Genomic DNA, 12,806 nt, shown 5'->3' on the forward strand with positions numbered 1-12,806 from the left:
CGGTCTTCAATTTTTCCTTCGATAATTTCTTTCTTGAAATTTCGGACTCGACAATAAATTAATAGACGATGAGACGGTCCTAAAAATGAATTGTGACACGCCCGAATATTCGATTCTCAAAACCGAATTAAATTTCATGATTAAAATCGACCGGACGTGATTTTAGTCCAATCCAACCAATTAGGTAGCTTTTAGGGATTTTACCGCGGTTATATCCCTTAACGGCTTCATCCAATAAGTTAGCTAACTCATGAGTAATCAGCTCAGAAAAAAAGGACCATAGGCGCGCCGACGATATGCACATTTCACTTTATCGAAACGGGGTCGAATTTCAGGATATCACATTTATAGTGGCAATTTAGAATACTTCATGAGTCATGTGAGATGAGATATGAGAGGGCAAAGCCCACTGTTCATTTCTCTGATCAAGTGGTCATTATTCGCTGAAGAACGCAAAAACATGAGGTCATTAGGTCAAAGGGTCAACGAGCGCCACTTTTTGGGTGAGCTCGCCATACGACGTCACAACTAGTGACGTCACATTCGGTGGGCCCGCCATAGACTCATGGATCACGTTAACCTTCTTGGACTCTAATATTTTTGGTATTTTGGTCAACGAGTCAACAAATGCCACTTCCAATCAATTTCCCACTGACTTTGCTTTGTATGATGTTCCTTGTCCCCTCAAATTATTCCGCCAAATGAGTACTGTTTTACCCACTCCTTTCCCCTCTCGAATGGTTCTGTTTCCCTCGAAGCTACTCATACAAAAAAAAAAAAAAAAAAAAAAAAAAAAAAAACTCAAAACACCAACATGAATCAAAAGACAAAAGTTGATAAATCACTTTGAAAAATGATTAAAAATTTGAATCATTCCACACTTGCCAGGCAAAATTAGCATTACCTCGATTGTGAAGACAAAATGCATATCCTTGAAATCACTTTAGAGACATGAAACAACTAAAGCAAACGTACTTGCTTATTTATTTTAATCTTTGAAGGTTGACACAGTTGGTTAGAAGGTCAGAAGATTTCTAAGTTTATTTTAATCTTTTTAATCTAAAGCAAACGTACTTACTTTCTAAAGCAAAAGTACTTACTTTCTAAGGTTGACACAATTTATTTTAATCTTTTTAAGAATCGAAAGCGATCCGTTTAAATTTCATTAATTGTGTGTAAACTTCTCTAGGTGAAGATAATCTGTACAAGCCAAACACGTCTTGAGATCAATAGCCATTTCTTTTTCTTTTTTTTAGAGTACGTTAAATTTTTAGGCTGGAAATAGATTTTTTTTTTGGTCTAGGCTGGAAATAGATTACATTTCTCGTATAGGTGTGTGGTAATTTAGGTTGCAAACTTTAAAGTGCCATGCATAGAAAGATCCTCCTCTTAAAATTTGGTGGGCCCGAGACCAATGACGTCCAAGGGGTCAATGAGCACCCCCTTCGGGGGTGAGCTCGCCATGGGGTCAAGATCCCATTAAATGCTCGGTCTCTACAAATATCCGGGGGTCTTGGTCAACGAGTCAACTAGGGACACCTCCGGTCGACGAATTTTCGTGTTTAAGTCTTTTTTTTTTCCAACACATTTTTACACGCGTCAAGAAGTGGGAGTGAGTGGGAAATATTGATGATTGCCTCATTACACTGGCCGCCCACGTGTCTTTTTGTTTTCGTTCAGGTCTGAAAAGAAGAATTTTTCATGTTATTGGCTTGGTTCCTCAAAGGAGGCCACCGGAGAACGTTCGAGGCACAGGAAACTTATCTTTCAGCTTTTGTTAGGAGAAAGGTTGGGGATACTTCTTAAAAAGTTTGGGAAACTACTCTCTTATTGTCCGGACGGACTCTATAAACTCCATCATGGCTGGGGTTGGCAGGCAAAGTCTCCGACCAATTTGAGAGAGAGAGAGAGAGAGAGAGAGAGAAACAAACCAGGAAGTAGCAAAGAGCTAAGAGCAAGCTAAGAGATCACGCTTTCTAAATTGGAGATGGCTATGAGTTGCTTTGCCGCGGCCAGAGGTACTTCACTTCATCTCATCTTTGTGCTCTCTTTCCATTTTTTTGTTAACCTAAGTTTGTGTTGTTATTCTTGATGATTCATGCCTTTTGTTTCAAACTTTTACGAATTTCATTTGGCTATAATGCTGGGATAGAAAATGGATCAAATATGACCTTTCTACATTCACAACCACTCATGAATTTATACATATGGAGATACAAATCTTCTAGTTAATAGTGCTCAAGAAAAATGAACATATCTAACTTGATTGAACATCCTAGTTGTATTTTTGGATGAATTTGTCCATAGGATTATTAAGCACTTAACTTCACAGCCATATGAGGCTTTTCCTCTAGTTATTTCTGTACACATGAAACAGTTATCTCGTCATTTTTTTTATAGCTTTTTTCTTTTTAAAACTTTTATAATATGGGGATCCGAATCTTTGGCTCCATTAATACATCTTTTTGGGCTGAATATTTATCCTTCAAAGTTTGTCTTAAAAACATAAAGTGGAAGGGCCAATTGCTGTCCATTTGGTACAAGCCATTTAGGGTGCGCATGGAAACACTTCTGTTTCTTTTTTGTTTTTTTTGTTTTTTTGGTAAAAGGTAAAAATATATAAATAAGGGAAGGACAAATACAAAAGATCGGATCCATAACCTACACTCTCAGATCAAGAGTGAAGGGGAGCCGATGTAAAAGAAAAGCCAGACAAATAAGGAAGAGGGAACTACAACCGCGGGGAAGACCCTCCGCAACAACCAGAACGGAAAGAACGGAGAGAACTAAAACAAAGCGAGCAGAAACACGATCATTGAGCAGAAAAGACCGCCGGATCGAATCCCCAGCACCTTTGAAGTCTTTTGTTCCTCGGAGAAGGAGAGACCTTCGAAAAAGAGATAGCTCTATCTCTAACTGATTTGATAAGATGATTCTTAAGTGCGAAATAGCAATGTCTCATCCCTAAGATAGCAGCGTTCCTCATCTTCCGGATCAAATGGCATAAAGCACCGAAAGAGAAACAAACCATCTTGTGATAGAAGTCTTTGCCACTGAAAAACTTGGTAGCCCAAGTAAGTAATTCATTCCAACTTCTTTTCCATGGGATGTTGCAGGCGGCGGCCCAAAAGAAGGCCGAGGAGCCAAAGTGCGACAACCAAAGAAAAGATGATTAACAGAGTCCGGAACTTCATTACAAAAAACACAAACACAATAATCAATTCTCCCATGGGATAATAGCAATGTCTGAGTAGGAAGACGGTTCTTCGTTATGAGCCACAAAATGAATTGATAACAAGGTGCGAGGGCATTATCCCAAACAAAGGAAGCCCACTGGACAGGATTCCTTTTTACCCTGATAAAATCCCAAGCCGAAGCAACAGAAAACTTACCCGAAGATTCATGACACCAAATGAATTTGTCGTGCATAGATGATAAGGGCGGGAGGGCAATTGACCATCTTTCTAGGAGACTTTTAAGAGCAGCACCAACCGGAGTATACAGATTAGCGCTCTTGCACGCTTCGGAAGACCAATGGACTCCCTAAACGCTGGAGGAACACACGAATCCAACGGCCCACATGAGAGCCAATAATCGTGCCATAGCGAAATTCTGTTTCTTTTTTTTTGTTCCTAGGAACAAAACAAAAAAAAAAGTGTTTACATTCCGGGAACAGTTTTTGAACAAAAGAACGCGTTTGGTAAGTGTAAAAAAAAATCTGTTCTTGGAATAAAAAAAACAGAAACATGTTTGGTAATCGCAGTCAATTTCTGTTCCTAGAATAGAAAAAGAACAGAAACACGTTTGGTAAACAACAAAAATTTATGTTTTTTTTTATTTATTATTTATTATTTTTATTTTTAAATTTTTTTTAATAAAGTTTAAAATTGATATTGAATGCTTATTATTATGAAATGCTCATTAATTTTCTGTAGTCATCTATTTAATTTATTTTTAATACGACAAAAATTCTCCTGTACGTGCGCCGTAACCTGGTAAGGAAGCAAAAACATTCGATGTTTGCATCAGCTACTGTCTAGTTGGTTTGCCATTCTAAAGTCAAAACAGGGCTAGAGATGCACCAACACCAGTTGACAGGACTTTTGGAGTAGCTTTACTGCCATGCTCCAGAAAACTAGACCCCTCAAATTTGATTGTGCAGATTAGAGTGAACATACACACATTGATGTAAACGGGGCAATGAGCTTATACACAATACAATACACACTGATATAATTGCATGGTGATAGTTACAAAATGAGGACGAAACCGCGTGAGAGAGTAGAAAAAGGAAAGGACGGCGACTTGCCGATCGCTTTTCCTCTCACGTCGGGCCCCAAATGGTCATTATCTACAATCTATACTAGCAAGTCATTTGGGAAACAGAAAAGGAAAATTAGTCCACAATAATTACAAGCGATCTGTGTCCGAGCTTCTTTCTATCTTTTTTTGCTGATCTTTAAATCGTCTATTGCTTTGGTGATTCCTCAGAAGTCGCAAGAAGTTCCCAACCTCTGCTTCGAGCTGTTGCATCTAGCGTTCTCCGTGACCTCGGGCAAGAGCTTCTCGAAGATTTCAAGGAACAGTACCCACTCATCTTCGCTCATATCTCCGAAAGAGATCCCCTCGCCCTCGTTGTCGTGTTGCTGCACTGCAAAACTCATGCTCCGGTTGAAAGCCCCCACCTTGGGACGGTTGATGGCATCGTCATGATTTTCACCCTCATCGTCTTCCATCGCATAAAACTCATATTCACAATTCAGGGTGTCGTTTTCCTCCCTTTTTGGAGATAATAACACATCAGGCAGCCCAGACATTGACTTGACAGATAAAAACCTGGGAAGTTTTACGTGGCCTAGCCGTCTCAGGGAGGTCCAAGTCCTCCTTCATGTCATCATCATTTTCCATGACAAACTGAGTAGCTTCAAGGTCGTCTCCTTCGTTTGTTTCATCAACAGGCACATCGCCGCCCAAAGTAATCAGCATGCTGGCCTTGGATTGAACGCACAGCTCCTCCAATAAACTGAGACTCTCCTGCCCACAAGAAAACTGGCGAGTCATCATCTCACCTATATCTGCAAGACAGAAGCCAGCAGCTGCGGTGTGCTTTAGAAAGATGGTGCATAGGATGAGAACCCGGACAGAGGAGCTGCTGCTGCTGCTCGAGTTGCTGCTGCTGCTCGAGCAGCTCGCTCGAGCTGCTGCAGCTCACTGGAGCTGCTGCTCCAGCAGCTGCAGCTCACTGGAGCTGCTGCTCGAGCAAGCTGCTGCTCGAGCCTCGCTCGAGATGCTGCTCGAGTGAGCTGCGGCTCGAGCTCAAGCTGCTGCTCGAGCAGCTGCAGCTCGAGCTCGCTCTCGAGCGAGCGAAGGGGAGCTCGAGCAGCTGCAGATCGAGCTACAGCTCGAGCTCGCTCTCGAGCGAGCGTTGCTCCCCTTCGGCGCGGCAGATCTGGGCGAGCAACGCTCGCTCGAGGCTCGAGCGAGCCGTCCCAGATCTGTCATGCCGAAGGGGAGCCGCTGACCGGAGGAGGAGCGCCGAAGGGGGAGCAACGCTGACCGGAGAAGGGGGAGAAACGTACCTGGAGTCGCCGGAGTGAGGAGTCGCCAGAGAGAATAGACCGAGTGGGAGCCGCCGGAGAGATGGAGAGACGCCGGAAAAGGGAGAACGAAGCTTCAGCCGACGAGAGCCACGAGCACGCACGGAGGAGAAGAGCTTCAGCCGGTGTTCATCCTTTGTTCCAATTTTGTTTTTTTTGTTCTTTTGGTTTTTGTTCTTTTGTGCCTTCCAAGAAGTGTTTCTTTTCAAAAGAAACAACTTTTTTATGTTTCTTTTTTTTTTTCTTATTTCGTTCCAAAACAAAAAAAAAAAAAAAAAAAACGCAACCAAACGCGTTTCTGTTCCTTTTTTGCTTTTTGTTAACACTTTCTGTACGAAGTGTTCCGTAAACGTTTCTTAGAAACGTTTCCATGCACGTCCTTAATAACCTTCCATCTCCTAAAATAATTAATTGTGTCCGAATGATTGTTTTCATTTTTTTGGCAGAATCTGTCAAGTACAAGAGAGATCTTCCACCAGCTCATTTTTCATTGAAAATTGAATCATTTGAAGTACCATTAAAGTTGGACAAGTATGATTCCGGTGTATTTAACACTGGGGGCCACAAATGGTGAGTTTTTGATTTCCTTTTTTTCCTTCCGAACTTATTTTCATCTCACTAAATGCTCTTTATTGGAACAACAATTTTAATGCTTAATCAATTAATAGCTAATTAAATGTTTATTTTTTCTTATCAGGAGGCTATCTCTTTACCCTAAAGGAAACAAAAATGATAATGGTTCAGGATATATTTCCCTCTATTTGTCAATCGATGACCTTAAATCCAATGAGACGGTTCACGTCAACTACAAGCTTTTTGTGCATGACAAATCACGAAACAAGTACTTGACCATTCAAGGTTGATAATCACTTTATTCATAATCAATGTTTATAAGGTCGCAGTTCCAATTACATCATCATTGTTTATAATTAACAACAGAGTTATACCAATTTGTGGAAATCCCTGTAGATGCCGATGAGGCGATAAGCTGCTTCTATGGCTTGAAGACCCAATACGGGTTTCCTCGGTTTCTTTCCCTGAAAGAATTCAAAAAACTTTCAAATGGATACCTTGATGAAAAGTACTCTTGTACATTTGGGGCTGAAGTTTTTGTCATCGAACCTGACAAGGTGAAGGAGGAGTCTCTTTCCTTGATCAGATACCCGGAACAAAACACATGGCATTTGAAGATCGAAAACTGGTCCACATCGGGCACGGATCCTCGGTTCAGAGAGTTTGACTGCGAAAAAAGGAAATGGTACGTTGCCAGAATTTTTTCTTTGTGAAAATGAAATTAGCTACTCGCCTTTCACCTTTCTAAATTTATTTGTTCTTGTTGCTTATGTTCGTAAATAGAATTAGCTAAAACTTATTTTCGTTTACCTGCAATTGTCGTGCGTAGGAAGTTATTGGTGTATCCCAAAGGCAATGAGGCCGGGAGGGGAAAGTCGCTGTCCGTTTACTTGGAAGTGCAAGGCCTTACTGAGAAGATGCAAGTTTATAAAGAGTTCAATTTAAGTGTGGTGGACCAACTCAAAGGGAGACATCAGGAGAAGAAGCAATGTATGTTTTTCTGGATTGACTTTTACTTTTGTTGTTTTTACGTACTTTAAATCTTGCAAGATGCATTCTTTTGACTCTTTATTTACACAAGACACCCAAAACTGTTATAAAATGCAGATGCTGGCACATAAATTCGAATATAACATTTTCATAATTTTTTCGAAATTTGAATGTCATAAATTTTTCAAGAAAGAAAGAATATATATATATATATATATATATATATATATATATATTTTCTACTTAATCCAAAACAAACGGGCTGATGCAAATTCATATTAGTATTACCATTTAAAATCACTAGAAAAAATTCAAGATTTTTTTATAAAATGAATATCACTTTGATTTTATGAGAAAATTTTAATGGCTTTCTGGAAAGGGCTCGAGCCCATCTGTATAACTCTCAACTATTGAATACCATAGCAACAATTCATGTACGCATGTACATCTTCTATTGAAAAAGCATAATGCTCTCTCTTCTCTTGAGTCCGTACTGAGTAGGAGTATATTGCAGTTGAGCGCTGGCTAAGTGCCTCACATCCCCAAGTGGGCAATGCAAACTTTATGCCCTTGAAGGATCTCGAGAAATCAAAGAAAGGGTTCATTCAAAATGATACTCTGGTGGTTGAAGTCCAGATCTGCGTTGTATCAAAGCCAAGTGTCATATCAGAGCCGGCCGTTGTACCATCGCAGCCGGGGCCGGGGTCGCACCATCGAAGCCGGGCCCGGGCGTCGCACCATCGCAGCAATGACTTACTTTCGTATTTGTTGTGTCAGAATAAATTCCTTAAGGATAGTGTGTACGTGTATTTCCACGTGAATTTTGTGCTCCCAGTTTGGCTTCTTATATGATTATTAGGTGGAATCTTAAAACTTTTGAATGAATATGCAATCAAGTCATCGTGCTCAAATCTCGCTTGAAATTCTTAACATAGCTATATAGTTGTTGTTGCCCATCCTAAATATCATAGTAAGTTGGATATGTTGTATATTAATAATTTGAAATGGAAAATTGCTCAAAATTCTTTATCTAATGAGCTTAAATTATACTTAAGGTCGTTAAATTAAACAGATGTGCTTCAAATGTTTATTGAAAAGAATTTCCAACTCGGGAACTTGAAGTTATATGCTTGAGTCCGACCAAATGCGCAAGGGTCAAGGCCATTGAAGTAAGCCACAAAGTCTAGATGGTGGTATTTCATGGGTCCCCAGGTATTTTCGGGTTGGTTTTCTCTCATGTTGGATATGTATATAAGTCGGATGTCCACCCTAGTCGACCACTCGCCATCCAAGACTTACAATTGCATCATCATAGAATTTCATGGAACAGAGATATGATCAAGGAAGACACTATAGAGGGATGGAAACATGAGCAAACATTACGGACATTGACTCTAGGACATTTTCGCTCTGGCAACCACCTTCGACCGCCGAGAGAATACACAATGCATAAAATGAGAGAAACAAAGGCAACATGGGTTCAGTAATGTGCTCAGTGGCTACGAAATTACATCACAAGTCATATCTAATTACTAACAAAACAATTAATAACGTGTTAACAGAAAAAAAATAGAAATGTTATAATTTTCGTATGTCACTTACTTCAATGTTAAAACTTTTCTCCAAATCATTTTAGTTTTAGATTGGAAATTTTTTTTCCCCATTAGTTTTTTAAGTGATAAATTTCGATAAAAAGTCATGTGTGACTTTTTTAATAAAATATTAATACCTACATGACATTTTTTTTTATGAAAAGAGAAAGTCCAACTTAGATAATGAAGTGGCCTTATGACAAAACAATTCTGCATCTTCAAAACTTAATCTCTCTCTCTCTCTCTCTCTCTGATTCTCTTTTTACTTGGTCACTCTCTCCATCATCAAGCGAAACACAAGCTTTCCAGAACAAATGTTGAGTATGTAAGTCGAAGATGAAATGGCTTGCTACGAAACGATAATAGTGTTCTTGTTATACGGCCACTTATTCCAGGTGGAGTGTGCCCTTGAAGCCGTTCGAAAGGGCGCTCCGCAGCTTCGATGTCGCCGTCCTTGGCATTGGAAGAAATCCACCGCTAAGCTCCGGAATTCCAATTTTATATAAAATCGAGTAATATTCACCTTCACCTTGGAATTATTGACCCGAACTTGAGCCGAATGTCCTGCCCATGATCTCAATTGCAAGATTCAGCTCTTTATTTTGCCCAAAAATGCTTCCGTCTAAATTAGGGTTTGAAGAAGAAGAGAAGATTGATCCGATTTGTCCCTAGTTCTATTAAATTGGGGCAAACATGTGTAGCGACGTCGTCTTAGTACATCTATGCTAAATCATTTCCGAGAGCTCTCGGCCCCGGAACAGGGCTAACAGGGAAGGTCGAATTCTTTGTTCTTTTTTAATTTTAACGAGCCCATGCTTATAACATCTATTACGGTGGGCCGTGTTTGGGGACTGGGCCGCATGACCAAGTGGGTTGGCCCGGCTTGCATGGATCTGCACTGACGTCGTGAATCTAGGCCGAGCAACCGAATTGAATATGGCCGAAGCTGAAGCTTTCCTATTTTCGCTCTTCTTGTTTGTTTTTGTTATTCTGTTTATTTGTCTGTCATTTATTTATTTTATATTCATTTTAACACAAAATGTGCACTTAGTTTGTCAACGTCCAATAATGGAAAATTGACGAGAAGAGTAATAGAGAGAGGTCCTAGATGAAGTTAAAAAGCAATTGGTGGAGAAGGACCAGAAGGGACAAAGGAAATATATTAAATCAAAGGAAAATTTCAAATAAGAGCTCAAATTACCCTTATTTTTTCAAATAAAGATTCGAAGTGAATTTTGTTTCAAATAAGAGCCAATGGCCTATAATGCCATTATTTTTGTGAATAAGGGTCTAAAATAGATATTATTTTAAATAAGGATCTCGAAATTATGTTAGTCTCAAAGAGGGATCTAACCTCTAACATTTTCATCTTTTAATTTTTTGATCTTTTCCTTTTTTTCTTTCTTTTTTTCCTTCGTTTTTTTTCCTTAAAAAACTCAAAAAAAAAAAAAAAAAAAAAGGCTAAAAATTCGCTAGTGGGTCATTAGAAATGGTTGGTGGGGTTGCTGGTGCATCGGCAAGGGCTTGCTAGCCCTCAACTTTGGTCAGCAAGGTTCATCGACAATGTCGTGGTCTCCATAGGTGAGAGGGCTAGTTAAGCCCTCCTTTTATAAAAAAAAAAAAAAAAATTATCTTGTTTTTAAAATTTTTTTTAAACTAATCTAATCAAAATTCAGGTTAAAATTATCTTTGGATGAAAATGTCATTTATCAGCTAGAATATTTAGCCGGCCAACAAGGTTAGAACCTTATTGGAGATTTTCATAACCACTTTAGGTTATTAGTTGAAATTTTCTGTTAAATCAAATTTCAAGCTCAAATCAAGGTAGCAGAATTCTGAAGCTAAATCAATTTGGGCTTGTTTCCAAAGGGGCAGCACATTGGGTTTCATACTCAAAAACCACTGAAAAAGCCATGAATCGACGATTTATCGTCATCCAAACTTGCTCAAGGAGAAAATCTCGATGAATAGGGAAAACTTCATGGTGATGAGGAAAATAGTCATTAAAAGTTGAAGGAACGAGCACCGGTTTAAAGTGAGGGTCAAGAACAACCTGTTCATCCTCAGATTGATCGAAGAATGGAGAAAGAGAGAGGAGTTCCCCTTTCCGTTTGAAACCTCGAGGACCAGTGAACCTAGCGACTTATACTTCGGTGCGGCTAAGAGAAAAAGGCTATACATCTTGTTTACAGCCTCGGTGACATCTACCAATGAACGAATTGAGAAAATACCAAACGTCCAATCGAGTTCTCTATCGTAAGACACAAACTTGAACATAATTGAAGACTGTTGGAATGAGTTAAAGAATCCTTCATAAAGATATCATGGATTGTATATTACGTACGGTTTGGAAAATATATGAATCTGCCACCGCTTTAGCTGTCTCCATCAGATGCCCCCTACATCTAACGAAACCTAATCATACGTTGTACCATATGGTCAGGGACACCATATACAATACTCACCAAATCATAAATGCACCTCTCTCTCTCTCTCTCTCTCTCTCTCTCTCTCTGGTGAAGAATCTTACCTTCTCCTAACATTACACCCCTAATTGAGTTCAATCATAGTCTGCATTGATGCATCTGCTCTAAAGTCTCATAATAACGGCCAACACACCAGATGGACTTAAAACAATGGCAATGTGTCCCCTTCCTTCCACATTCCATATTCTCTAGTCCTTACATTCCATCTTGGCACAAGCATCAGTACTATATGGCTTCATTTCTGCTCCATGTTCTGAACGAAATGATGTAAAAGTTTAGCAATTAAGACATGTTGTTGATTGGACCACATGGCGTTGGTCCTCATAATAATCGTGTTGAACATTTCTAGAGTAGTGAGTTGCGTGGATTTTAGTAGAACTATCATGTTAGCAATGTACTTATACCAAAAAACATCTAGGCTGAATTGTGTGAAATGTGTGAAAAGATAATTTGATGAGTTGACGATGATCTTCCTAATCAAAACTGATTAGACAAAACAATTGCATTGAGCACATAGAATTAGGAAACTTGTAGGTTTAAAACAAATTGTCCGAAGAGTCCAAATATATTGAATGGTCGTCAATTTAGTTTTAGACTTTTCAAATTGGTAAAAATAGTCATCAACATTTTGACAGTTTTTCAATATAGTTATGTCGACCAATTTGAGATAGAAATCGCTTATGTGATGGTCTAGTTAGCACGAGCCATCCTACATAATGTAGTTAGCAATCTGATGTGTCCAATTGGGCTCAAGATGATGTAGTTTTGACAAAATTTTTAGATTTTTTGCTTTGCTTTTTTCCCCCTTCTTCTCAAATCTCTAGTAGGATCATCGAGGCCTTCACAATGAAGGGCAATAAAGATCAACAAGATATCTTTAACAGTCTATTTTCTTTTATGTACTCCACTAAGTTATGCTTTATTACATGTCCTGAGAGGTGACAATTAACTTGAAGCCTAAAAAGAAGCAAGTTCAGTCCACAAGAAGTTGGGAGAACCTAACTATACCCCTCTATAAGAAGGGAATTAGGTTTAGGGGTATTACCTAAAGAATGGACTTATGACCTATAATTTAGACACGGGCTCTCTCAAGCCTATGCCTCATGTGACAATGGGGTGTTCATAAAAATTTACGTTATGATAAATGTCTAATGAGGAGTTGCCACTAACCTGTTAAGGTTAGCTAAAAATTAAATGAGGTATGGAAATATACTTCACTTTCTACGCAATCAGAGAATTTAGGATTGCAAACTTGATTACACACTTTCGGTACCTAATCTTGTTTATTTTTTTAAAAAAAAGAGATTTTTATTAAGCAGCCTAGATTGATTTTATACTTATTCACTAGGGTGATCATGCGAGTACGCAATTATTTTTATCAAAATTTTTAGCACATCTTAAAGAGAAAATTTACTAAAGCTTTTTATGAATTCTGAAAAAGAATAATAACAATTTTTTGAAAACTTTTGGAATTTTTAATGAATTTAATTTTTTTAAAATAATTTTGTAGCATTAAAATATAAAACGGACCCGGGTCGGATCTCCACATCCGACCCGCTGGACCGTCT

General features: G+C 38.8%; 1 protein-coding gene and 1 long non-coding RNA gene across 2 annotated transcripts; one reads left to right on the forward strand and one right to left on the reverse strand.

Annotated features, from left to right (window-relative positions):
- Positions 1-4,183: 4,183 nt before the first annotated feature.
- On the reverse strand, positions 4,184-5,734 carry LOC120293126. Its single transcript, XR_005550790.1, has 2 exons — positions 5,580-5,734; positions 4,184-5,075 (listed from the first exon to the last, which is right to left on the reverse strand). It is a non-coding gene; the product is annotated as an uncharacterized LOC120293126 (long non-coding RNA).
- Positions 5,735-6,018: 284 nt separating this feature from the next.
- LOC120293913 lies at positions 6,019-8,060 on the forward strand. The gene is made up of 5 exons (XM_039313716.1): positions 6,019-6,167; positions 6,295-6,455; positions 6,567-6,855; positions 7,000-7,160; positions 7,675-8,060. Exons 1-5 carry the CDS (start codon positions 6,019-6,021, stop codon positions 8,010-8,012), a joined length of 1,098 nt encoding a protein of 365 aa, XP_039169650.1. The 3' UTR covers positions 8,013-8,060.
- Positions 8,061-12,806: the final 4,746 nt, after the last annotated feature.

Source organism: Eucalyptus grandis, chromosome 5 (assembly GCF_016545825.1).
Source record: "Eucalyptus grandis isolate ANBG69807.140 chromosome 5, ASM1654582v1, whole genome shotgun sequence".
In the NCBI taxonomy this organism is placed as follows: Eukaryota; Viridiplantae; Streptophyta; class Magnoliopsida; order Myrtales; family Myrtaceae; genus Eucalyptus; species Eucalyptus grandis.

Coding starts and splice junctions, on each gene's coding strand:
- LOC120293913 (XM_039313716.1), top strand. CDS start 6,019: ATGATTGTTTTCATTTTTTTGGCAGAATCTGTCAAGTACAAGAGAGAT. Junction 6,168..6,294: donor AACACTGGGGGCCACAAATG/GTGAGTTTTTGA, acceptor TTTTCTTATCAG/GAGGCTATCTCTTTACCCTA. Junction 7,161..7,674: donor ACATCAGGAGAAGAAGCAAT/GTATGTTTTTCT, acceptor AGTATATTGCAG/TTGAGCGCTGGCTAAGTGCC.